We start from the raw sequence: 26,852 nt of genomic DNA, 5'->3' as shown, positions 1-26,852 counted from the left end.
TGTTGTCTTGCAATATAAGACAAAAAATAAAATATGTCGATTTACGATTTACGTGAGTCCTGACTCACAGTGTATGTGACAAATTACATTACAAGTTATGAATATGAATACCAAAAAACAGTTTTTGCAGTTTCTCTAGTTCTTCCTAGTTCTCCGACTGTGTTTGTCGTAAGAGGTGACTAAAGGGATCAGGTGGTCAGGCTTGCTGATTTGGTTGACACATAACATCAGTCCCCAATTGCGCAGATCGATGCTCTTGCTGTTGGTCACTGGATTTTCTGGTCCAGACTTGATTATTTACAGACTGCCGCCATATGGCTGGAATATTGCTCAGTGTGGCATAAAACTAAGCTCGCTCACTCACTCACTCACTCACTCACTCTGGTTGGCTGTGAATACCAGAATCTCCTCACTGCCCTAGCCTTTACAGACTAATTCTTACAATATCACATCTTTTTTGTCAAAACTTTACAGACAGTCAGGATTGTTATTAACTTGCTGTTAGAGAATGAAATAACACCAATGAAATGTTTTCAGATCCTTATAGGGATGCAAGTCATATCATATTCTCATTGTCCCTCTAAACCTCTATGCATTATATAAGAAAACCCATGTACAATATTTATAATATATCTGCTTTTTTTATGAAATATTATTTTGATATTTTGTTAAGTTACTGTTGAACTGGTCCGCATCCTGTCCAGTTGAGTGTCATGATCAACCTGTGTAGTCTCTATGAAGTCTTTTCCAGATGTTATTGAGGCATCAAACTGCTTTTCACCAACTCCATATTTTACTTTGATAAAAATTAGGCAAGATTATAGGTATATTAATCAGAATATAAATTTCATTTTCTCAGTCTTCCGACATATAAAACAAGGCATGACGTCAAACAGAAACATATTTCTTTACTTCATTCCACTTGATAAGACGAAGGTTCCTCTTTAATAGGGCAAAGGAAATCAAACTAACCATTCAGGTGAGTGAGTTCATCTGAGGTCTGATTTACTTGTTAGATACAGCCATCCATTTCTTTTCTTCCAGTACTTTATTTTAAATGATTTCATCTTGTATATCCCCAGTTTAGCAAAGTCAAAGTGGCCCTATACATCTTTCCTATTGCAGGCAGTATACACTGAAGTGTCAAATGTAAGATTTCATTGCATTTTACTTTTATCTGTGTAGGAAAGCATGTTTACTCACAACTAAATTGTTTACAACAATTTGCAAACCTTCTGAACAGATCTCATATTTGCAAGTATTTTTGCATTGTCATAGTTATTATTAGAAATTGTTCTTTTTAGTCTTGCACAACATTCAGTTTCCAGAACTTGTTAATGTTTGTTAGGAAAATATCTCAGGGTCCATACGGTTAACAGTTAGCTGTGTCTCTGGTGCTGTCCTGTCAGCATGGTGCTATCAACAAGTGTTGGCCCCATGGAAAGAGTATTTCCCCAGCAACTTATGTTGGTCACTAAAAGTTACTGAAAGGATTAGTAGTTATACTCACTGAGATTGTTAGCATCATGTCATTATACCCAATGGCAAGATCTGTTGTTTATAATATGAAATACTGCATTGCCTTGTCCAGATTTCAGAAAATAATCTATCTTTCAGTTCGGAATGTTTGGATTGTTTTGAATTTAGTAAGACATTTTTCTCATACATTGGTTGGTTGGTTGTTTAATGCAACACTCAGCAACTCTAGACCAGACATTCCAGTGAACAACAACATGAGCATTGATCTACACAGTTATGATACAATGACATGTGTCAACCAAGTCAGCAAGCCTGACCACCCAATCTTATTAGTTGCCCCTTACGACAAGCATGGGTTACTGAAAACCAATTCTAACACAGATCTTTACTGGTCTCTTCACATCATCTTATGAAGAGTGTGGAGGTTTTCCACTGACTCTGTCTTGTCTGCTTATGCTCCTCATCAAGATTATAACAGTATACTATATAAGCCAAACAAATCTATTTCATGTGCCCTAGAATTTCTTTTGTCTCTGTGATTCAGCTTTTTTGCCCTATTATCAAATATGTATTGATTTCCTGAAACCAGCTTGCTCTCAAATCAGTCAATTATAAAGAGCAGTTTTAGGTTTTTCAACAATAATGAACTGCAAATTTGAATTTGAAATGTAAATGGCAAAAACTGTTGTGAGAACAGAATCCTGTGTGTTTATATTGGTTGTGGCTGTGTTTCGACTGCATAGCTTGTTAGCAGGCCTCTCGGAGTATCCACCTACGTAACGAAGGAGACAGTTGTGAATGTTGAGCTGTGAGTTTTCTTCTTCAGAGAACCATCTTGATGACTTCAGCTTCCTTAATTTCCAATTAGCCAAAATTGATATTCGAGGAAATCCTGCTTCAGAAATAATTCCTGTTCTTGTGGAGACATCGGCAAATAAACTTCAGTATTTCTCATTGGCTTTGACAGTCATGGTGTAAAAACTGTTGTTAGTGAAGTAACATTTCTGTTTCATATTTATCTGTGTTTGCTGTGCCTCCCAGGCTTGTCAACTAGTCTCTCGTATTTTCCTATTAGACTCTGATGGGAATTGTCCCATTAACAGCCAAGTTTGACCATTTGCCAGAAATCATGGTTAGTCTGTGGTCATTGATTTAGCGGCTTATGCCAACAGTCATCAAAAATGCATAGACAAGATTCAATTTGTGCAGAAGTTAGTGCACCCTAGAAATATTGGTGAATCACAAAGGCTAGAACATGCATGGAATATATTACTGCAGTGTCTGTGCTGACTGCAGTGTCCAAGAGAGGAGACTAGTCAGGTTTAGGGAAGCGTCTGAAAGGAAGAAGAGGGCGGATGGAAGGCTTTAGCAAGAGGATTGGGGGCTACTCATATGATGGGAAGATTGCAGTGTCATAGAGTCTGATGCTAGTTTGATCAAGAGAAGGCTGTAGTATCTGAGTAGAAGGGAAGCTAGTCAGGATAAAGGAAAGCAGTAGTTTCTGAAAGGAAGAGGGCTGATGGAAGGCTGTAGCAAGAGGATTGGGCTACTCAGATGATGGGAAGATTGCAGTGTCAAGGGGTTGTATGTTGATTTGATCAAGGGAAGGCTGCAGTGTCCAAGATGAGTGGAGACTAGTCAGACCAGTGGAAAACTGCGGTGTCTGAGATGAGGGAAGGATAGTCAGATCAAGGGAAAGTTGTGTCCTTGAGGATGTCAGATGAAGGGAAGGCTAGTAAATAGGTTAGGCAAGAAAAAGGTTTCAGTTTATGAGATGAGGATGGTTGGGACACAATGCAAAATGTTTGAATGTTACACTGGATGAGGGGTGACCGCAGTATCTGAGAGTACAGGAGTCTTTGTGAATGAATTTTAATCCCTTTGTTCAAACCCTGGCAGTTGATTGTAAACCTCATTGTTTATTTTGGACATGTCACCACTACAGTTTCTGACTAAGATATTAGTCATGAGGTTGTCTACATTTCCCTAAGTTCAGCAAATGCACACACAAGTCACCTGTAAAATTTATACATTCTCTTATGTGTTTCACAGGTTGTGTGTATATACTGGTCTCCGGCAGTAGGTCATGCATATACACTAGAAATGTATTGATACAATTAAAATGGTTTGATTAATGTTATGGGTAAGAACTTGTGGATTTAGGCTCCTGCATAGGTAGTGTTTGTGTATTCTGTCTGTTTCTTAACATTGCAGTCAGTAATGTACTAGTTGTATCATGTCGGCCCGGGCCTAGATTTTCGAAGCTCTCTTAGCGCTAAGATAGTCAGTGCCATATGTTAACACTAACTTTCGACTGTCTTAGCACTACGAGAGCTTCGAAAATTTAGGGCCTGGACCATTGAAGTCTGACAAAACCTGTGGTTGATGTTCTGAACACTCTTGATCTCTAAACCGAGAAACAATGACCAGCAATCAACCAATTCACCATGTTCAAAACCTGCCTGAACTCTGTTCATAATAGTAAGTTCTGAAAGTTTTAGATACAAGACTGTTTTGACGATTATGGTTTCAGCAAGACCTGACAGATGTTTAGACCAAGCTGTAGGCTGTGGGTTTGAAACATTTCTATAACAGCCACATGAAGAAAGTTGCATTTAACTATCTTACATTAACATGGTGACATTTAACTATCTCAAGATGGAAAACACTAAAGATTTCATGGTGATTTGAAATTAGAATCAGTATGAAGTAAATATTTATACGAACATGAATCAAGGAAAGGCTTAACATCTGCAGCAAAAGTAAACCTAATTTGACAAGATAATAAAATTATTATTAAGAGTGAAAAACTGACATGTTTTCAGTTGTAACCTTATGTCATGTAATTCAGTATCTCATTATCCCCAGCCGCACGTTTAGCACAAAGCAGGGTATATAGCATTAGGCTTCGTTCGAACCATTCTCTAGATTCTTTTCATATTTTGTACCTAGGTTTATCATAGAGAAAGACAGGTTTCGGTCAGGTTTGGTGACCTTGACCTTCATTTCAAGGTCACAAGGTGACTTTAACCTTTTACTCTTGTCAGCAAGATATCTCAACCATTCACAGAATTTTCTTCATTTTCAACACCAAGCTTATTGTAGGGAAGGTGCATGGCCCAGTCAATTTTGGTGACCTTCACATAATTTTCAAGGTCATGCCAACACTTTGGCGATTTCAGCATGTTAAACTGCATGGTGACCTTGTCAGCGAGATACCTCAAGAAACATTCTCTGGATTTCCTTCACATTCAACATCCAGCTTCATCTAGGAAAGGTGTTAGGCCCAGTAGATTTTTTTACCTTCACTTAATTTTCAAGGTCACTTAGACACGTTGATGATTTCAGCATGCTGCGACGTAGGATTATGTCACCTTAGTGACAATGCTTGTTGATGTACTTTTGCACACTAGCCCATGTGAAGCCATTTCTGGTGTGCCCCACTGTGATATTGATGGAATATTGCTAAAAGGGGACCAAAACTCTCACTCACTCACTCACATCACTTTGTAACATTCCAAGGAGATATAAATGGAACACAGGTTATTGACTGTATTGGAAAAGGTGACTTGCTTACAGCCTATCCTTATTAGAATATCAAGACGTTTAAAACTGGTGTACTTGTGTCATCTCATTGGTATCACTGAACGTATTCATGTTTTACTTGTAGCAACTGCATCAGATGTCGGCAACTGATGTTTCTTAAGTTGATAAGCAGTGATTCTCTAGAGCAGCATTATTCCTTCCACTAAATCATGATGATTCCTTATCACTCAAAAATTTTTCTTAATTTGGCAAGATTTGTTCATTTGATATTTCTTTCATCAGAGTACATATCAAAGAGGATTGTTCAAAGTGTGACACATGCTGCTTTATGTTTTTGGTAAAAGTTGAAATTTTGTTTTTAGAATCCATTGAAACAAATTTCAGGACATAAAGACCAAAACGTTTTGCAAGTTCTCTTTCTCTCCCAAGTAGAAGAAAACCAATTCTGACTGTAATTGGCCAAGCCACCCCAAGATTGCTGCTAGTTGGCCCCTTGACACCTGGAAGAGGGGGCTCAGAAGACATTCAACAATGATTAAGTTTAACACTTTTTCTCAACTTTCACAAAGTCAGTCTCCTGAATTTGCTAAAATATTCATAGATCATCATATTTGCAGTCATACACTATTTCCAAAAGGTGTTGAGATCGATGAGACTGGCAGGATCAGTGCACATATTAGTCAATGGAGAATTTCATTCATAATGCAGGTCTCCACCTTCGAACTGTGGGAGTACATCTTGGTGTCAGAACAAAATACCTCCAAATTCATAATTCCGACAGGATGAGTAGACACTCAGATCAAGATATGGAGATGAGTTCGAAGATAAAAGAATTTTCAAAAAATGCCCCCAGTTGATTGGTGTTGTTGACACTGTCTGCCAAACTGGTTGATATCAGTATGATGAAAGTTTGAAAATTAGTCACTTCTGGATGAAACACAGAGAGCTTTAGCATATGATCTCAACTGCATGTTGATTGCCCAGTACAATTTACCAGCGCGGTATGAGTAGACTGGCATATCTATTGACTGACGTGGAAAATATGATATCCATCAACCCTGGCTAGCCTAAGTATATAAGACATGGTGTAAAACATTCTTGATGATGCAGGATTCTAGCAGGATTCTCCCTGTGTCATGCTTCATGTTTGTGCAGGGCTTAACTGTCACTATGAATAAGAAGATTGTTTTGGTGAAAAATTGCCTGTAAAAGATAACTAGAAACTGTAAAAAATGTGATGTTTTCCTTTTTCTGAGAATAAGTTTTGTCAAGTGTGAATGGTAAAATCATTCCATGTGAGTTTTTTTTTCATATTTGTATTTTCAATACATGTACACATTTTCTGAAAATTGATTTTCTTATCTTTCAGTTATTTTTGCCAAACTTCATAAACAATTTTTTTTTTTACACAGACAAATTCCATTTTCACTGACAGACTTGCTTGTAATTTCTGAATGTATGAGGTACATCAGTGAAGGCACATTGAGGCTGATGGAAATTGTAAAAAGTCATAAAACAACTCTTGGAGGAATGTTAACATAACTCTGTGTTTGTCTTTGGGGATTCTCAAAGGATTGTCAAAAACTCTTGACTTTGGAATGGTGATGACTACATAACACACAGATATACAAAAACAAGTAGATTATGACAGCTTGTCTGTAACTGTACAAAAACATAAATATGTTTATTATTGTCGTGTGATAAGTATTCACTAAAAGAAACAATATTTTCATTGATAGGCAAATTCTTGATTGCAACAATTGCAATATTTTGGTGTCGATGCGTTGATAAAGTTGTTTAACCATAAACATGTTTCCACATCATCAAACCAGCTTCAAATATGTTTCTACCTAAAGAACTTACAGTAATATTCGCTAGAAACAAGGCCTGCTTGCACAAAGCTGTCTTAGCACTATGTCTGTTTCTAAGTCTGTGCTAGAGAATGGGAGTTACAATCATCTTAGTGCTAAGGTCATTTGTACTTATATGTTTGAGTATGGCAATATGACGCTACCATGTGTAGATGCTCAGTTTATTTTATTGTGAGTCCTGCAGTTTGTTTGTCTGAATGGAACAATAACTTTTGCACATATTTCCCAATGGATTCAAACAAAAGTGTCACACTAAAGCTAACTACTTTCTTGTGTCTTAATTCTACAAATCATTCTCATGATACATCTGATGTAATACAGTAAGATCATGATTTTAGGCCTTAGCACCATTTGTTATCAACTCGCACAAAGCAGTTGTTCAGCCATTTCAACCAGTTATTGATAAACACTTGGTTAAAAGATTCAAAATCAACACTTTCTGATAACCAAGGGTGACTAAGGTTTTTATGTCACTTTTTGCAATATACCTTCAAAATCACAATGGGGTACATCAGAAATGGACTTGACACATTGTACCCATGTGGGAAATCGAAAGCATGACATGTGAAATGCCATGAATACAGTACAGATTTTATAAATGCTGTTTATTGCAGAAGCAAATGTAGCTATCAAGTCACCAGCTGAAAATATCATTTCCAGTGAAGTCTGCTCTGTGTCTGATTACAAAAGCAATATATCTCTCATATGTAATTTGGGAAGGTTGGCGGTGCTGAGCACCTACAAGCCATATCAGAGTACAGGCAAACTGTAGTGCAAATAAGGTTGCACAACAGAGAAAAATGACATGCCTTCCTATATACAAGTAAAGCGAGCAAAGGTTGGTGCTTCCCTCACCTCAGTTAAAAAAATATTTTTCATGAAAAAATAAATTATCGCCACCATCAAAGCTGGACACCCATTATCTCATAGGGTAGTGCTGTCTTATTTCCAAACTCATGTATAATAATTACTCATGGAAAATATATATATTTAATTCAACATTTTAAGCACCACTCGTGGTATATCAAATCATTCTTCGCCTCCATTGCCACTGCCAGCTTCCGGTTCCAGACTGACCATGGCTATTTTGAGTTGTTCCCCTTTGTATATATGCTGACATACCCGGGGTATTTTGTTCAATGCAGTAATGGTTTTAGATATTGTTTGTTCCGTTTGTTTGATTTCCAGTATCTTGCTTTGGTTGACATCCTCAAAGAACTTCATTAGATGCTACTCTGTATTGACAGACGACAGACTTAGGAGACATGCCAGTTTATGTTAATAAATAATTAAGCAGTCACTGGAAAGTTTATTGATCGCAGCACTGTAATTACGTCGAATTTTTTTATTTTTTGTCTTTGAGCAATTTTTCAAAACATATGTTGTTGTGAAATCTAGTTACAAGGACTGACAGTGTATTTGCTTTATCTCACTGAAGTATGAACGAGAAAAACCAAGATGAAATCTTTTGCAAAAATCTAATCTGCTTTACGCATGCTCACAGTTTGTGCAGGTTTTTTTATTCAATGTACATCATTGAACCAAAAAGATACACAGTCAGTCCTTAGCTTTAAACAGCGAATCACTGAATTACTGCAGAAATGATGCATAAGATACTTGTTCTTAATAGGATGCTCTAATTCAGACAAAAAAGTGACCTAGTTCTGATTTTGATATAGCAAAGAACACAGATGGAGTTTCTGTCAAGCCAGCTGAGTTTCTGTCATGTCGTCTGTCATTACTATCATCCCTCTGCCTGTCTGGTCATCTGGTAACTTTCAAATTCTCTCCTAAATGGTTAAAAAAAATGGCAACTTTGGAAAGACCCCCATCACCATACCAGAAATAAGACATAATAAGATTTGCTGATTTTTATTGCCAACAAAGTTTTTATTGTGATTCCTTAACAAATGTTTACTTGTAATATACAAAATAGTGGAAGGTTTTTATAAAGTTTTTATATTCATCTCTAGTGAAACTGTGAAGAGTGAAGAGGTATTTTCATGTGTAAGATGAGCAGATCTTTTTTAGTTGTATATAAGTCATAGTGAACATTTTGAAACTTAGGTGCTAATCTCCATACAAGTTCAGATTTTATGTGTCATCACACCGCACAGGTAACATTTTCCTGTGATCTCTGACTGCCTGGATATGAAACTGACACCATAATTTCTCTGATGACAAGCTAACTACATATAGCTCACAGTCAATTGATTTGAGAAGCAGTTAAAACTCTAACTTTCCAGACGTTATGACTGAAGATAAAAAAACATATCTTACCATTGAGCTTTCATTTCACTCAGAGTAGCAATGCCTTGAAATTTAATATCTTACGTTATATTTATTTAAACACAACACCAGGTAAATACATTAATGGAATGAATTTATCTAATGTACTGGGGAAGTAAAAGTGCTTTGTCACTTTTTTTAATCTCTTTCTTGAATTTATTAAAAGAACACCATTGTAAGATCACACTGAATTTAAACTGAATGTACCTAAGGAGCAAGAGACCTAGGAGACTATTTAATGTTTAATGTTCATGTTGATGATGGACAACTCCAAATTACGATCGGCCAGAATATCAGTCAGTCATAATTCCTAAATCTCTGACAATGGCTGTTTGCAGCAGACCACCTTGCATGCAGTTGATTAAATCATTTTTGGAATGATACGTAATGATACAGACTGAAGTGTGTCATGTATCACTACGTTCTTGTTTCAGTTGTAATTATCCTCACCAGGTCTTGTCATTTTATCTGAATAGCAATTTCTTGTAGGTTTCTTATCTTACATTCATCATGCTTGGAAGAAAAAAAAAATGAGATAAAAAGAAATAAGATATGTTGGGTTTGTTTTTGTTTTTGTTTTTTTTTCAAGCTAAGCACAAAATGAGGAAACAGACTTAGTCATAGGCTCTGCCAGTAAGGAAATCAGTGTTATTGTTCATATTCTTAAAATTATGGACACAGGTAATATCATTGTTCCTGTGAGGTATTTCCATGACTTCAGCAGAAGAAGTAGGGTATTTCATTTGACTCAGTGTTACATGACACTATCCCAGGCTCCTGTGTGACCCATGAAGGTCCGGGGTAGAATAGGCCTTCAGCAACCCATGCTTGCTGTTAATGGCATCTATGCTTGTCAGAAGAGGCGACTAACAGGATCGAGTGGTCTGACTCGCTGACTGGGCTGACACATGTTACTATTTCCCAGTTGTGCAAATCAGTGTTCATGCTGTTGATCACTGGATTGTCTGGTCCAGACTAAATTATTTACAGTTGCCACCATATTGCTGAATATTGATGAGGGTGGTGTAAAACTAAACTCACTCACTCACCCAGTCTCCTGTCACACAAAAAGAAAGGTGTTTCAGTTCATCCAGTTGTAGCATGGGTACCAGTTAGAGGGCATGTTATGTGACACACTGCTTGTTTCCTGTCGTATTAAGAGAATATGGGCTATTTTAGTTCATCCAGTAGCAGCATGGGTACCAGTTAGAGGGCATGTTACGTGAATCACTGCTTATTTCCTGTCGTATTAAGAGAATGTGGGCTATTTTAGTTCATCCAGTAGCAGCATGGGTACCAGTTAGAGGGCATGTTACGTGACACACTGCTTATTTCCTGTCGTATTAAGAGAATGTGGGCTATTTTAGTTCATCCAGTAGCAGCATGGGTACCAGTTAGAGGGCATGTTACGTGACACACTGCTTATTTCCTGTCGTATTAAGAGAATGTGGGCTATTTTAGTTCATCCAGTAGCAGCATGGGTACCAGTTAGAGGGCATGTTACGTGACACACTGCTTGTTTCCTGTCGTTTTAAGAGAATGTGGGCTATTTTAGTTCATCCAGTAGCAGCATGGGTACCAGTTAGAGGGCATGTTACGTGACACACTGCTTATTTCCTGTCGTATTAAGAGAATGTGGGCTATTTTAGTTCATCCAGTAGCAGCATGGGTACCAGTTAGAGGGCATGTTACGTGACACACTGCTTGTTTCCTGTCGTTTTAAGAGAATGTGGGCTATTTTAGTTCATCCAGTTGCAGCATGGGTACCCATAAGGGGGCATAAGTGACATGTGGTGGATCATTGCGCACGCATGCACACACACACACACAAAAAAGGGCACATCTATGTAATCCAGTTTGTGGATGCAGACCTATCCCTGGAAATAAACATTTGTTTGGGTATTGTTACATATTCAGTGAGAACATTTTCTTTTTTTTTCTTCCAGTACCGGCACGGATTAATCGTCAGCTGTCCACAGATGACATCACGGCCAAAGAAGGGGAAACAGTTTCCCTGGTGTGTAACGCAACAGGTGTCCCCTCACCCACAGTCACGTGGTTCCGCATACTCTCAGGGATACGGGATAAATCTGAAGCTGGCAAAGAACGTGAGTGAGATTTATTTTTTTAAAATATATTGCCTTCATTTTGATTTAAAATTCAAAGGCAATTTGTTTACAAATCTTTCTGTATCAGACATGACAGTCATTCAGATAGTATAACCAGTACCGGGTTAAAAAAAACAACAACTAGTCCACTTATCCTCCAAGAATCAGGAAACAACAAATACTTGAGGCATATTTCCAGGGAGACAAGACAAGTGCAAATTCTTATGTGTTGTTATACAAATTAGTATGATTTTGTTACGGTTTAAAATTTGCTATGATAAAAGGTTTACGAAATCCCCTCAGAACCAGCAAAATATATCACTGAGAAATCTAAAATTTTTCAACAAAATTGTAACCAAAACCTAGATACAAAAAATCACAAGAGAGGTTTCATGTACAATGCAAATAAGTCAATTCGAAAATAATGAGTCACAAATAATATTAATGTCTATTCACCAAAGTCTTGACAAGAGAGTAAGAAACAGTTATGCAGAATGTAACATAGCATGCGGTCAGGCAGCGGTTATGTAGGTCAAGCATTGATGGGGGGAGAGTTATGTACTCCAGTAAATATGTGTATATCTGTGTTCAACAACACAGCAACTGGCCTTTAAAGTCAACATTTCCTGAAAGTTTGAGCACTTACGACCATGACCATCAACGTGGAAAGCTTTAGAACAGTTTCCCAGAAGTACACACAAATAATCAAAACATAAACTCAAGAAGACGGAACTCCAAAGCACTTCCTCAAAGCCTGCTACCAAAATATTGAAAGTAGTGAACATTTATGATACGAAATGTGACCTGTAATAATTATCATTCAAAACACTAAACGTTGTGACCCAATGATAATTATTTCTTATCAATATAATTTACAGAAAATACACTCTCGTAACAATTTGAGTGGACTATGTTATGGAGAAATCAAGCATAACCAAGTCCAGGGATACTGTTCAAGGCAATGTTGCAGGATTTAGCCATGTATTGTCTTCATTAAAGCTACATGACATGCTGCCACTATCCCAATTGATTCAGATCATCACCAGCATGTACGCACTTATGTAACCACACAAAGAGGTCAAAGAACTGTTTTTTAAGAATCTAACTAGGGACGTGTCTAAAATTTTCTCCAAGGTTTGAATGTAGTAATGCATGTCATTTAATTGCTACTCAATCTTTTCATGGAGATTTCAAGGGTTGGACAGTATCTTTAAATATACAGTACATAGAATTGTGTAGTGATGTTAGAATGAGCAGACAGGTTTCTCTGTTCAGTTGAGAATTGCAAAATGCACCAACATTGCTGATGTGGCTTAGTAAGGGGAAACAACTGTTATTCAAGAAATCATTGCAGTTGTTGAAGCATCATAAAATCAGCAAATCACAGGGTTAACATCGGTCGGTTCGTTGTTAAACACTGAGCAGTATGAGCATTGATAAGATACTGTCAACAAGATACCAGACTGGGATTACAAGCTCTATTAAGTAACTTACAGCTATGTAACTGTGGACCTATATACTTACCTGAACTCCCCTCCCACTGACTGGCTATCGTTTAACTCATTAAGCCCTGGAGCCGCTCCACTGCCCAACACCTGGCACCCCTCACTGACTGCCTGATTGCTACGACGAGGCTAATTAGTGCTAATCATGCCTGATTTCCATGGCAGGTCTCGGATATGACAGGAAACTGTCTAGTCTCACAAACAAGCACTGATTATTTAATTGTGTCGTAAAGATGTAAATGGAAAAGAGGCCGATGTGAATACATATATTACAGCATTTCATGTAATTTATTACCTGTGTCACTCATACCCCTTTGCCAGTGTGTGCTGTATTTTTATCAACACCTATGCAGTCTTTGTACGTACGAGATGAACAAATATACAAATTCCTCCTGTCTCTCTCATCGTATGGACTGAATTATAATATATTATTTATAATAGAGTTTAAAAAGAGGGGGGCTTGCAGTATAATCGTCTAGATTTTTTGCCAATACATTGCTCGTGCTTACTGACTATTTCAAGGAAAGTATCAATAGGTGTGTAAGTAACATGGAACATATAGAGATTTATAGTTTGTCACTTTGTTCATCTTAACTTAACGCTGCAAACATACATCACCATTCATACACATACATACTGCATGATACATTTATCATTACTCGATGCTAAACAAAGCTTCCTGTCATGTGAAGGGCTAAAATATCCCGAATGTAACGCATTATATCTCAGTTACTCATTATATTGGCTGATACTTTGACCAATCGTATCGTGAAAACCTGTCACATAGGAATCGCAAGGTGATGGGGCGTGGCCTAAATTTCTGAAGAGCACGTTTGGACACTCAAAATGATAGGGTAGAGATTGATTATTGGCTTTATCGTTGACCAATGGCTATGTTGTGTTTCGGCTGTATCAACTATCATGCAACAATTTGTGTATTGTAAACATAACATCAGTTACTGTAATGATGTATGAAAGAAACACATAAGACATATGGGAGTAGACTGACACTATGATGAGTGTATTCGTTCTCAGATGGTGAACACACATGTGTTAGTATTTCGGAAATGTAAAAGATTAACGACTGAAATGCAACAATTGAAGAGAATGAGTGAATTTAGTTTCACAGCGATTTTAGCTATATTCCAGCAGTATCGCGCGGGCTTCACACATTGTGCCCAACAACTGACAAGAATGGTATATGGTACCATTTGTACAACACAACTAGTGCATATAGCGTTATCGTCCTTGGAACAAGTCTTTATGGTAGGCCTCGAAACAGTCAACGCACAAAAACACATCACAGCTTGAACATCTGCATTTGATGTCTCGACGTTTGCCAGTTCGTTTCATTGTATGTAAGACATACTTAAACCAAATGATGTCCCTCTCATATCATTGTGAGAGATTAAATTGTTCAAAACATCTAGGTCAATGGCAGTAAAGACGAATTTACGCACATGCATAATAATCTATGAAAGAAGCATTTTTGCTGATACATTGCTAGTGTATACTGAATATTTTAAGGGAAGTACTAATAAGCTAGTCTGTGACTTACATATAACAGATTCAGTTTGTCGCTTTGGTTCATCTGGATTTAACGCAGAAAATATACGAACATACATACATACATATTGTATAATGCTATTCCTTGCACATACATAAGACAAAGGGTCATGGGATGGGCGTCATCAAAGTTCCCGAATAGGACGTTTTGTATCTTAACTGTTCAGTATAGTCCCTGAATTGTTATCTATGACCAATCGTATCATGAGATATACCTGTCACATTGGAAATGACAGGTGATGGGGCGTGCACTAAATTTCTGAAGAGTATGTTCGGTCACTAGACAGCTTGGATACAGATTGACTATTGGTTAGATCGTTGACCAATCGATATGCTAGATTTCGGCTTTATCAACTCTAGCTATCATGAAAAACTTTGTGTATCGTGAACATACATAATCGTAAGGATGCCTGAAATGTACACGTAGGACTAACAAGCACTTTGACGAGTTTATTTTTTTTCTAAGCGCTCAAAGCGCTACAATCCGATTATTTTTACCCCGGATAACCCAATCCAATCATTGAGTAGAGATAGTATTTATTTGCGTATACTTTTTGCGCACACTGCTTGTACATCAAACATAATGGCTTGCTTAACATTTCAATATAATCTGTACATTGTTATGAATAAATATCATAATTCAAGTACATGTATTATAGAATTCAAAAAAGTAACATGATACTGATTTCTTGTGATGTATACACTTGTAGTTGAATCTCCCCAAATATTTATGAAGATGGGCATACTTATATTTGTTTTGAAAGCAAACGAGGTTCAGAAGATTGGCAATGGGAGTGACTCCACAAAACAGGTTGTCCAGTGATGTAACAGTGCATAAATTTGTTTTACACTTGTCACAGGACAAAAGTTTACCTGGACATGCATTCGACCAGAGGCTGTTATTTTGAGGTTGAAAGAGGTGTTCATATATTTAGTGTTGTCTGATTGAATGATTATACGCATCAATTCCGTAACTGATATATTCTCCTCCTTTTATTGACGATGGATCTGATACACGTGATCATTACACAGGATAAGATAATTACAGAGATCAAATACAAACGTTTCTTACACAATGCTTATGTAAATTGCATTGAAAAATCACATTTCAAATAAGCATGAAACAGCTTGAACAAAATACCCCAGTTACCTTTGTATGGTTTATGTGTACTATATATGTATATTATGAGTAGATGCAAGAGTTATCACTTCATATTCGATTATGTATTATTGTCAACTTTAAACATCAGTAGTCGCAAATAAATTAGGTCTAAATTAGTAACTTGGTTTATTTCAAATCTACACGAACATGAGTGTAATACAGTATTGCTATTTATGTCTACGATTCATTATATGAACTATTACAATGAATGAATGAATGATTTAATTTAGAAGAAGGTTTCGTAACCTTGTCACCGTTAATTCAATCAATGTGCAAACATAGCATCTCAGTATTCACTCCCAATGACGAGTAACAAACACGTACCTCCTGTAACAACATCTCATAATCCCTTTTCGCGCAGACATGTGTTCATTTGCCTGTATAAGCCCCCGACATTGCAAGCAATTGTTATCAAAACACATGAATAGTTCTTCTGATTAACATAGAAAGTAATCTAATCTAAAGGCTAATCTTTGATCATTACCGCTGAATGAGAGGTGCTTTTCATAACCCCCAATATGCGTCTCTCGCTGAATAAGAGGTGCTTTTTATTATCCCCAATATGCGGCTCTCGCTGTGAGAAGCTAATTAATTTGCCGCATATATGCGGCTCTCAGCCTTAATGAGTTAAGGCATACTGTCATCCTGGGATAGTTCTGCTAATGCGGAGTATTTCCTTTGAGAGGTATTTTTGGGAATTAGAAACCAAATCTGCGATCAACTACTGGAGGACATGTGGTTAATGGTTATCAACCATAATATATACACATTTTTTAATGCAGTATTAAGTGGGTTTTTTTCTAATTAATGTTAATGTGTTTATTAATGCAACAAATATTTATCAGTATATCTCATACGTTCACAGTAGATGTAATATTTGTTCATGTACAGGTAATATACAGTAATATTTACCATAGTGATGAATAAGATACACACAGTTTTATTCTGGTCAGCGCATGTTTGTGAATATTCACCAAATGTAATGGTTAGTTTACTTCCTTCATGTGCGTTATAGTAAATTAACAGCATTCCACTTAATGGCAAATATGTTTTTTTTACAATCAATAATTATTTTTAATCCTTCTTTTAATCAATTTTCTACTTTCTATTATCAGAACACCACTCTTAAAAGGCATTTATTAACTGGTGTTATGAACAACCTAGATGGTTTTCAAGATAACTTCTTTATTACAGGAAAAGGTGCTTGAAAATATTTTTAGCATCTAGAAGAATGAAGTTGCACATTCCACAGTTGTACATTCATAAGTTATTTCCCATGTTTACCACCAGGGAATATCAGTGCGTTATCAGAAGTTTGAACTATTCGTTCAGAGGCATCCATGTGTTCCCAATGTCTTTACTTTGTGACAGGCACTGACAATGTAATTGTTTAAGAAGATTTCCATTGTTAAATGGGGCTGGCAATATTCTGTGTTACTATGCCTGTCTGTAATGAGCACTTGCTTCACATCTGCCAAATGTCTGTGGAATGAAAACTGCAAAGCTTAAGATAAGATAAGAAGATGCGATAAAACTTGATTATCCCGAAGGAAATTCTTTTGGTATCAAAAACAGCCTCAAAATGAATGTATAAAAAAATCCACAAAATATCCACAATAATTACATGCACAAACAAAATGATTGCTGATAATTCCATACAATTAACCACATAGGTAAACCGGCTGAGTTAGTAGTTATCACATGCATGATAACCATTCAAAAATATATCTGCTGCATTAATAACACAATACTGGATAGTAGGAAGGCCTGTCAAGCTCTGTTTGTTTTAAGGGAAGGTAACACAAATTGGCATCCAGATAGAAGTAGTTGAAACTGGTGAGATAAAATATGGGAACTATCAATTCTGATTTTAGTTTCCTCTTTAGTTACTTAGACATCATTTACTGTTTTTTAAGTGGCATCTAGAAGCTGGTGTGGTGAAGGGGAACACTTTTTATGCATTGTCAGCTTCGGTATTGTCATAATGGAAGTTTCTCTTTGGATCCTTCTGTTTGGATCATTATCAATCTAATGATATCAATTGCTTGATAATACTGTTAGGATCTACACCCAAATGACATCCTAAGTGACATCATTGGCTGATAACAGTCTTATGATCTAGACCAAAATGACATCATTTGCTTGATGATGGTGTTAAGATCTACACCAAAATGACATCATTTACTTGATGATGGTGTTAGGGTCTACACCCAAATGACATCATTTACTTGATAATGATGTTAGGATCTACACCCAAATGACATCATTTGCTTGATAATGGTGTTTCGATCCACACCAGAGCATTTGCATCTATTGCAATTCAGAGTTATCTATCCAACACAAGTGTTTCTCTTGGACATTATTGGGTTGACTGTGGAACAGCCGCCCCTGAGACAGATGTGTCACAATCTATTCATTGTTATCTGCAGTCTATTTTGGCCACCTGTGGTACATCTATGTTTTATGACAAAAAGGTTTTGTGTATTATGTGTTGCAGGTATCGGAGTGGAGGGTGAGGTGCTACTGATATACAACGTTACACGCTACTGTGACGATGTGTATGAATGTGTGGCCTTTAACAACGTCCCTCCGGCTGACAGCAAGAGGATGAGAGTTAATGTTGAATGTAAGCCTCATGCCGTCACATTGTCTTTATAAGATGACTTTCACCCAAGGAAGCTTATCTATTCCAGTCTTATTCTGAATATGATGTATGCAAAACTCCAACAGTTTTTTGTAGGTTGCAGTGTGACAGCAAGATTAATGGTGCCTAATGCAAGTTCAGTATCATATTATAGACATTTTGTTTATAAAGTCTATAATGCATTCTGTTGGTAATTATCGAAATATCGTCCACTCTTCTAATAAATTCAAAGTATGGAATAAATCTTGCAGTAACTAATTGTTTACAAGGCCTTCATTGCAAGGATGTTCAACCTATGCAGATCACTGGTGTCTACTAGCATTAATCTGAATACTTTCCAAGAATATGTGTGCATGCACGTTGGTACAAATCTATTTGCACACTTAACTCAGATCATGTAGCAGGCCAATACAGTTTGATTTAATACTCCACCATCTCTTACGGCAAAGCATCTGTATTATCAGGTATACCACCCTACCTTGCAAGTCACACATGACCAGATCTTTGTATGTGTGTTTAATCAATCTGCCATTGCTATCAGAGATTAACGTCAGTCATAGGAGAAAAAGATTGTCTGTTGTGTAGCTTTTTTTCAAGCAGTATGTAGGAAGTGTCATTGTCAAAATCATACAATGTGTAGGTTTCACGGACAGTTCAACATTTGAGCCCTATCTCAGAATGGGCAGCAGATTGTTTAAGACTGCATATACTCTATGGAGGTACAAATACATAAATCATTTATTGGCATCATTATTAACGCAACCTCATCATTATAACTACCCATTTCGATATTTAATTTCCTAAAATCAACCTATGTGACAACCATACAGCTAAAGAAAATTTCAACCAGAGAGGTGCGTAAGTGTGATATCATGTGAGGTGTACATATGTAGGGTGTTGTAGAATTCATGTACATTTCCAGGGAGTATACTATCTTGTTTACAGGTTTTCCTAAACCTGAAATTGTGACAACTGATGTAAAAAATGAAAGCTTTGTTTTCACCATCTACTGCTATTTAATCTTGTTACCTGCTTTGCCTAGTTTCTGAGTTACAACTTGTTTTCATTGAAAGTTCTGTCAAATTGCTTGTTGTCATAACAGTCATAAGTCATTATGTTACAAGCTGTGTCATGCAAAATCATTAGTTAAGTATCGTGCAAAGTAGTGTTGATTTTTTCCTACTTGATGAAAACAAGCCATAATCTGATTGATTCTTGAACTGACTTAAGCTTGTGATGTCTCGATTCTTAATAATGGCAGTGCCCTGAGAAATGCAATTTAGGTTTGTTTTCAACGAGTTAGAAAATCACAACAACTGGTAGTACTGGTCGTAAATTATGTATTTGATTGATGGACAACAAGGTTTTGCATGACATAGCTTACAACATAACAATTTCACTTTTAGATGTGAAGTAATTTGTCAATATAATACTTCCTGCAATACTGTTGTCACTTTGCCCACAACCTCACTTCCAAGTATTTATGTGAAGAGTAAGACAGAGGACATTTTGGCACCTTAATTATCACTCGCTGTTAATTAACCACAACATTTTTAAGAATGAATTTGGTGTTCCCCTTAAGGCTAGTCACAAGTCTTTCATGTGTACTGGTTAAATGAGTGCCAAAAGCAAAAGTTTATTCGTTCTTTAACATATGGTAAGGCCTGTATCCTCTCTTTATCTCAATGCACGTGTGATTTTACCGATTTTCTTTTCAGTTCCTCCTGAAATCCGACTCCCCAATAAAAAGATTGGCCAGAGTAGAGGCAAGGAGACTATATTAGAGTGTATAGTGCAAGCATACCCTATAGGCGTCACAGAGTGGAAGCGGAATGGGAAAAAGATAGACCAGAGTTGGAAGTATCGATCCGAGGTGTATGAAGACGATCGTATCACAATAACATTGAGTCTGCGAATCATGGACATCGGGGAGGAGGATTATGGGATGTACACATGTGAAGCTGAAAACCTTTTGGGTGGAGATGCAGAAGAGATGCAGCTTTATGGTAAGATGGAAGGGTTGTGTTCAGTTTCAAATGTTTGTGGACCCATGAAGATCCTGGTTAGAATTGGTCTTCAGCAACCAATACTTGTCAAAAGAGACAACTAACAGGATTGGGTGGTCAGACTCGCTGACTTGGTGTACACATGTCATCATATCCCATAGATGAATGATCATGTTGTGGATCACTCGATTGTCTGGTCCAGACTCGATTGTTTACAGACCACTGCCATATAGCTGGAACATATCAGTGTGCTGTATTAAACAAAAAAAAACAAAAACAAAGCAACTAAATGTTTGTGTGTTTCTTGTATGACACCCAACTCGGCAATATCCCAGATATAGCACAGCAGTCTGTAATTAATTGATCCAGTGATATACATCAACAGTATCAACCTATTCAATGATTTTGACCAACCAATCCCTCTGGTGACATGTTACAAGCAGGGATGGCTAAAGTCACTCCTAACTAGGATGCTGTTGTATAAAACACTCTCAGCCTGTAGGTGATCATAGCCTCCATACTTGAATATGCAGGAGTTGTAGTGCTAGGGGTTTTCATGAACTGATGATTCTTATGTCGATCATCATCCGCCAGGGAGACACTGGAGTGGATTGATTGCAGCTCACCATCCATCCCATTAGCCTTGGAATTAGCTATCAGTTTTTCTGTTCATAGAATCATTGTGAAACAGAACTGAATTTTTTTCTCTATTCCTTGAAATAATTTGGACATAGTTGTAATGGTCAGTTTGTGAACTTTTTTGTTATTTCTGGGTAGTTAATTTGGTAAAAGTTGTGTGTTCTTTGAAAACAAATTGTTGAAAGTGGCACATGATTCTTCTGTTGCAGAATATCCCAAGTATATACCACCTACGTCTACCCCCAGACCTACAACTACTCTCTTCATAAACAGTGAAATAGAAACACCCTACATCCCACCAACATACAAGACAGTGGCTCCACGCACAGAATCTCCTCCATATGAAATAGACAAGTGGAACTTGGAGAAAGACAAAGGATATGGTGTTCCAGGTACAACAATGCTCATGTAGTTATCTGATCTAGTCCAGAGGGGGATTCGTATGGTCCTTTTTGTGTCTTCCAAGACTATGTCAGTCTCCCATGGTCCAGAGCTATTCTCCTATGGTCCATTTTTGTAGAGTTGGTTCCCATGGTCAAGTGTTGGTCTAACATCGGTCCCTGTGGTTGAGTGTGTTTCTCCAATGACCAGGCATTGGTCTGCCATGACCAATTGTTATTCTACCCTGGTCGAGTGTTGGTCTCACATGATTGAGCACTGGTGCCCCATGGTCAAGCGTTGATTCCCCCATCCCATGGTCAATTGTTGGTCCCCCATGGTCAAACATAGGTCTTCCATGTTCAAGCATTGGTCCCATATGATTGAGCATTGGCCCCACATGGTCTAGTGTTGGTCTCCATGTTCAAGCATTGGTCCCTCACGTTGTTCTTCCATTATCAAGCATTGGTCTTCCATGGTCAAGCATTGTTCTGCCATGGTCAAGTGTTGGTCGTCCATGGTGGAGCATTGGTCTCCCGTGGCCAAGCATTATTTTCCAATGGTTGAGCTTTGGCCTTGGTGTCTAGTGGCCAAGTGTTAGTCTGACATGATTTGCTAGTGGCATGTTTCTAGGCTACATGATATGATAAATATTGCAAACTGTTTTGTAAAGCAGCAAGTATTGAATTACTCACCAGTAGCTGGGTTGTAACAATAGACTGTCTCATACGAGTGGTTGGGTGTTCAGGATTTTATCGGCGGGATGTGCTTCCACACACCAACACCAGTGGTTTACATGAATGATCAACTCATACAATCCAGCTCACCAAACGAGTGACCCTTCAGGTTTTCTATGAAACATATTTATGCGACAATTCCTGTGACCCTTACTGTAAAAGTGATACCTCAAGTGAGAATGAGACTGTAGTTACAAACCTCAGAATGAACAATTACTCCAAATGTATGAAATACTTAGAATTTTTGTAATAGTTATTCTTAAGTCTGTGAGTTTCCTTAACAACCATTTAAGCCTCTTCAGAGTTCTCTTAGGAAAGGGTTTCTCTCTATCCAGTTATAACCTTTCTGAGACAGTATTCATAGGGAAGGTTTGGGAATCGTTATCATCCATGGGCAGTCTGGTAGAATGGTGATGAAAGCTTTCACTCGTCATGGCAAAGGCCCAGATTCAAGTGTCTCATCCATACCATATGTGAAGCCCATTTCAGGTGTACCCTGCTATGATGCTGCTGGAATATTGCTGAAAGCAGCATAAAACCATACTCACTCACTAGCTACATAGCAATGATGTCATGGCATCAGTACAAACCAACTGTCCACTGGGATTGCTGTGTTCTCTAACAATTTTGTTCTGTATTTTCCAGGGAAGGTGTATGTTCCAGGGAGTGGTGCTGGATGCCAGCCCAAAGCAGGTGTTTGGTGGTGGGTTTTTGCTGTGTGTGTGCTGGTGGTGAGGAGGTGATGATGTACACCACAGGACTCCAGAGATTCCGGGGCTCAACCAGCAACTTACCACCAGGCTTTAAACTTACATGCTCACTATGAATGGCTGTGGACAGTGTTCAGCTATTATTGTTACCGAACTCAGATAATGATTGCCAAGTGATCGGCACTCTTGTCAATCTGTGAAATAGATCACAAATGCACAAATATAAGTATATTATCATATTATACTGATTTGAGTGATTCAAGTCAAATAGATCATAGTATGTGTACTTCATTGACTAACATCAAACATTGAATGGTACATATAATTATTCAAGCATTCATCTAGCATTGCATAATGGAATTCTCTGCTGATGTGATTGTGATGTTAAAGCCATGCAGTGTTGATCTATGTGCATGGCTTACAGTCCCAGAATATTTGAGGTTGAGAAGACACTGTTGAGATACATAAACACCCCTATCAGGAATAGCTGTTGCTTTGATCTTCCCAAAGTTGCTATGTTGACTCTTGGTATGAATCTACAGCTATCTGGACAGATCCCCATTTGCATGTTGGCAGCTAAAGCTGATTAACAACATGGCACATCAAAGTGTAAAGGAGCAACAGTCTAAGCTCTGTAAAGCTATGACACATTTCAAAGGTTAGGGATGATGTCTCCAGTTCCAGAAAGCATTGAAACAGTCTGAAGTGTATGGAGGGAATGTCTCTAGCTCTCTAAAGCATTGTGTATGACAGATCTAACTGCATGAAACAATCCAGTGTGAAATTTCGACAGTTTATCTACCTGCACAAAACTATCCAAAGGGCAGGGGTGATGCTATCTCCAGCTCTGGACAGCAGTAAAACACTCTGAAGTGTAGGGGAACACTGTGTCAAGCTTCATAAAGCAATGGAACATTCTTACCTGTGAAAGTGAACTGATCTAGTCCACAGAAGATTATTGTGCATATGTCTTTGTGCAAAGATCTACAAAATTATTTTATGGATATGATGTGATGAGAACAACAAATTAATCCTTAACACACACAATCAACATGTGAATATTGCATTAGCTGTAGTGATACGTGCTGGACGCCATATAACGTAGTGTTTCAATGTGATTGTTTAGAGGACGGATGGAGTTTTGAATTTTCAAGACAGAATCATAGGACTATTTTCTGCTTGAATCAAGGAATACATCTGTATGTTTTATCAGTGGAAAAAAAGCTGTCAATTATGAATACCATGACACATGTATATATGTACAACCGTGGTCACAATGTCTGTGTATATATCTCAATATGGCAGAGACATAGGTAGATCCAGCATAATATCAAATATGGATTTCAAGTGCTTCGTTATATCTTTTGTGTGTCATCGCTTAATACCATGTGTAAGATGACTTATTGTCATGCTCTCTGAAGTTACCTTTGTCGTGTTGTGTGACATGACCTACTGCTACTATTTGTATTACAACTTATTGCCATGCTTTATGACATGACCTGTTGTAATGGTAACTCCCTAGGTTGTATACCAACTCACAGCTGCAGATACTATTTAAAACTATTTGTGACTTCAAATTTGGCCCACACATCAAAGACCTGGGAATAAGAGTTGTCTCCCTTTGCAAGTCAAAGTTATAATATCAATGCTACCTGAAAACCTAAATGAATTCATATTTCAGAATATTGTGTAGCTGAACCTATTGTGATTATGTGCAATGAATATGTGTTCATATACTTCTCTGTCTCAATGTACAAACATGATGACACATATGTGCTGTTTGTCATGAGGTGACATAGTTACCTCCCTTGCATTAGTGTACATTTATAGCAATGGAACAGAAAACCAGATTTTATTGTGTTTGTACAATGTTATATCCAACAGTATAGTCCAATATGATCCAGATGTTTTGTGAATGCCCTGTGATTTCTGGTAAGACAGTATTATTTAACATAACATGCTCAGAACCCTAATTAACTTAACACAAGCCTTTGTACACATTCATGTCTCCTTGCTGTTACAGGATATAATTTTAAACGGTGCCTGTCATATGAAGAAGCTTAAAGCTTATATATTTCAGCTGAATTTTGAAGAAGTAGTAATAAATCAACTGTGTCTTCATGTCTAGTACAGTTTCTAAGATACCCCTGTCATACACTTTCATGTTACTGGTGGCACTAAAGGAAGCATAACTATTCATAGTCAGTAGTTTGTGACATGTAAGCATGTGAGATTGGAATTCCTAAGTTCAATATCCTGATTCAGCATCTCTCAAATAATTATAATGTTTCATTCACTTTTTATTTTATGTGAAGGAATCCAAACTTACTGTCTACACTTACAGTATGCCAGCTCCGAGGTCATTTCAACATATTATCTGAATACTTGGTACAAAGTCTTATGGGTAAAAATTATCTTGATGATGGTCGATATTTGTGATGGCTGGGGTAGCATAGTAGTTAAAGCATTTGCTCATCAAGCAAGGGACTTGTGTTCAATTCCCTATGTGGGTACAATGTGTGAAGCCCATTTCAGGTGTTCCTCATGATATCTGGAAGCAGTGTAAACCTTTACTCTCACTCACTCACTCACTCACTCATTCACTCACTCACACACAAACTTCAGGCTTTTCTCCCACAATAGCAGACACTGGAACACTACAACTGGAACAGTGTTAAAGCAATATTAAAACAACTATTGATGTGGTGAGTGAGTTGTCCAGTTTTTCTTTACACTTGCATCCTACACAATGCCATATAGCTGTTACATTACTCAAACCAGACGCACCTACCAGCCACAAAAAAATTTCGACAAGAATAGGAGGATGTCACTTCACATTGATCCTTTGTCACCAACAGTTTCTGGTGTGTTTCTCATTTCTTGGGTTGTTATTCGTCATAAAGCCAACAGAAGTTCCTTATCAAGTCCTCGATTCAGTCCTCAATACATCATGTGTGAATGAATTGTCCCATCATGACAGTAATCATAATTTGTATTTTAATTTTTTAAATGTTTTTGGGATCATATATTTATCCAGATGAACTGTCATCAACCATTTGGTCACTATTTCATTCAGTCAATATCTCTATGAAATATCTTTGATTTTTAATATTACACATAGAACAAAAAAATAGAAAAATATGCCTTTGTTAAGTTTTATGTATCCATTATTTGGTCCTGGGCTCTGTTTGATTTGGAGATGTGAAGATTCCTGGGCTGCTTACCCCCCTTGTAACTGCTGCCTAGTAGTTAGTGTAGTTGATTTGTGCCAAATCCTTGTACAGTTGTGAATAATTGTAGTCTGGTATATATCTTTCAAGGATTCTTATCTGAATAGTGTGGGGTTTTTTTATATCTGAATAGTTTTTCTTCAATGTGCTTTTGATCACATTATTTACTTTGCCGTCGAAATGAAAAGTCCAGTAAGAATTCCATTTTGAAAGTCACCAGTATGTTGAGACATTTTGGGGCTTTGTTTGAAGGAATCAGTGGCAAGTATTGTATCACATCAATTCTCATGCCAAACACTTGTGTAGAATTGTATGATATCTGTATGGAATAATTATGGTGAAAAATATGACTGTGTTTGTGTTGGGACAGGTGATCTTCAGCACAATAGTTAGTTACTGTGTGTCATAAAGTGAAGCTGTGAAATTTAAAAAAACAACCCAAATATCAACAAGGAATACACTTTCAACAATTTAAATACTTGAAAAAAATTTTTCTTTGTATTTAAAAAGACCTATTCTCAGTTGTTGCAGTATGTCATAAAAAATTTCAAAATTAATGGGTGCTGTTAATAATTTAATGTCTTGAAATCATGACTGAAAAAATATTCAAACAAAAATCCAAGCTTGCACAACGGAATTATTTGTCTTTTGCTGAAATTTGAGTCGCCATGGCGGAAAGAGAGAGATTGCTTAAATGTAAAATGTGCATTTATTTAACTTGTGTTTGTAAAACAAGCAGTATTTCTAAATAATCTAAATAATGGGCATTCAGAAATTAATGTTGGACATTTGATAAACAAAACTATAAAATAAGTACACAAATGTAAAAATGAACAGTATGTGAAGTTTGTCATCATGTAGGCACACTTAGAGCTCATTATCATTGATCCCTGTGTTAAGATGTAAACATTGTTGATACTTTGAATATAGTATTTGTGCTCAATCTCAGCCCTAGACATGCTCACGCCAATCACACAGGATT

The 26,852-nt window shown here is 37.2% G+C and overlaps 1 protein-coding gene across 5 annotated transcripts in view; it reads left to right on the top strand.

The window, feature by feature from the left end:
- LOC137278309 (limbic system-associated membrane protein-like) overlaps positions 1–25,779 on the top strand; it is a 126,346-nt gene extending 100,567 nt beyond the window's left edge. For 3 of the 5 annotated variants that reach the window (XM_067810572.1, XM_067810570.1, XM_067810569.1), the window contains 5 exons: positions 11,132–11,293; positions 18,024–18,152; positions 19,889–20,176; positions 21,025–21,207; positions 22,576–25,779. In XM_067810572.1, coding sequence (XP_067666673.1) covers positions 11,132–11,293; positions 18,024–18,152; positions 19,889–20,176; positions 21,025–21,207; positions 22,576–22,673 — 860 coding nt within the window. In that variant the 3' untranslated portion in view covers positions 22,674–25,779. The remainder of the gene's footprint in view (positions 1–11,131; positions 11,294–18,023; positions 18,153–19,888; positions 20,177–21,024; positions 21,208–22,575) is intronic. The other 2 variants (XM_067810571.1, XM_067810568.1) reach the window with 1 other exon arrangement.
- Positions 25,780–26,852: the final 1,073 nt, after the last annotated feature.

Source organism: Haliotis asinina, chromosome 3, assembly GCF_037392515.1.
Source record: "Haliotis asinina isolate JCU_RB_2024 chromosome 3, JCU_Hal_asi_v2, whole genome shotgun sequence".
Classification (NCBI taxonomy): domain Eukaryota; kingdom Metazoa; phylum Mollusca; class Gastropoda; order Lepetellida; family Haliotidae; genus Haliotis; species Haliotis asinina.
Note: the sequence above shows the minus strand (reverse complement) of the source record. Positions and strands in the feature narration are given on the sequence as shown.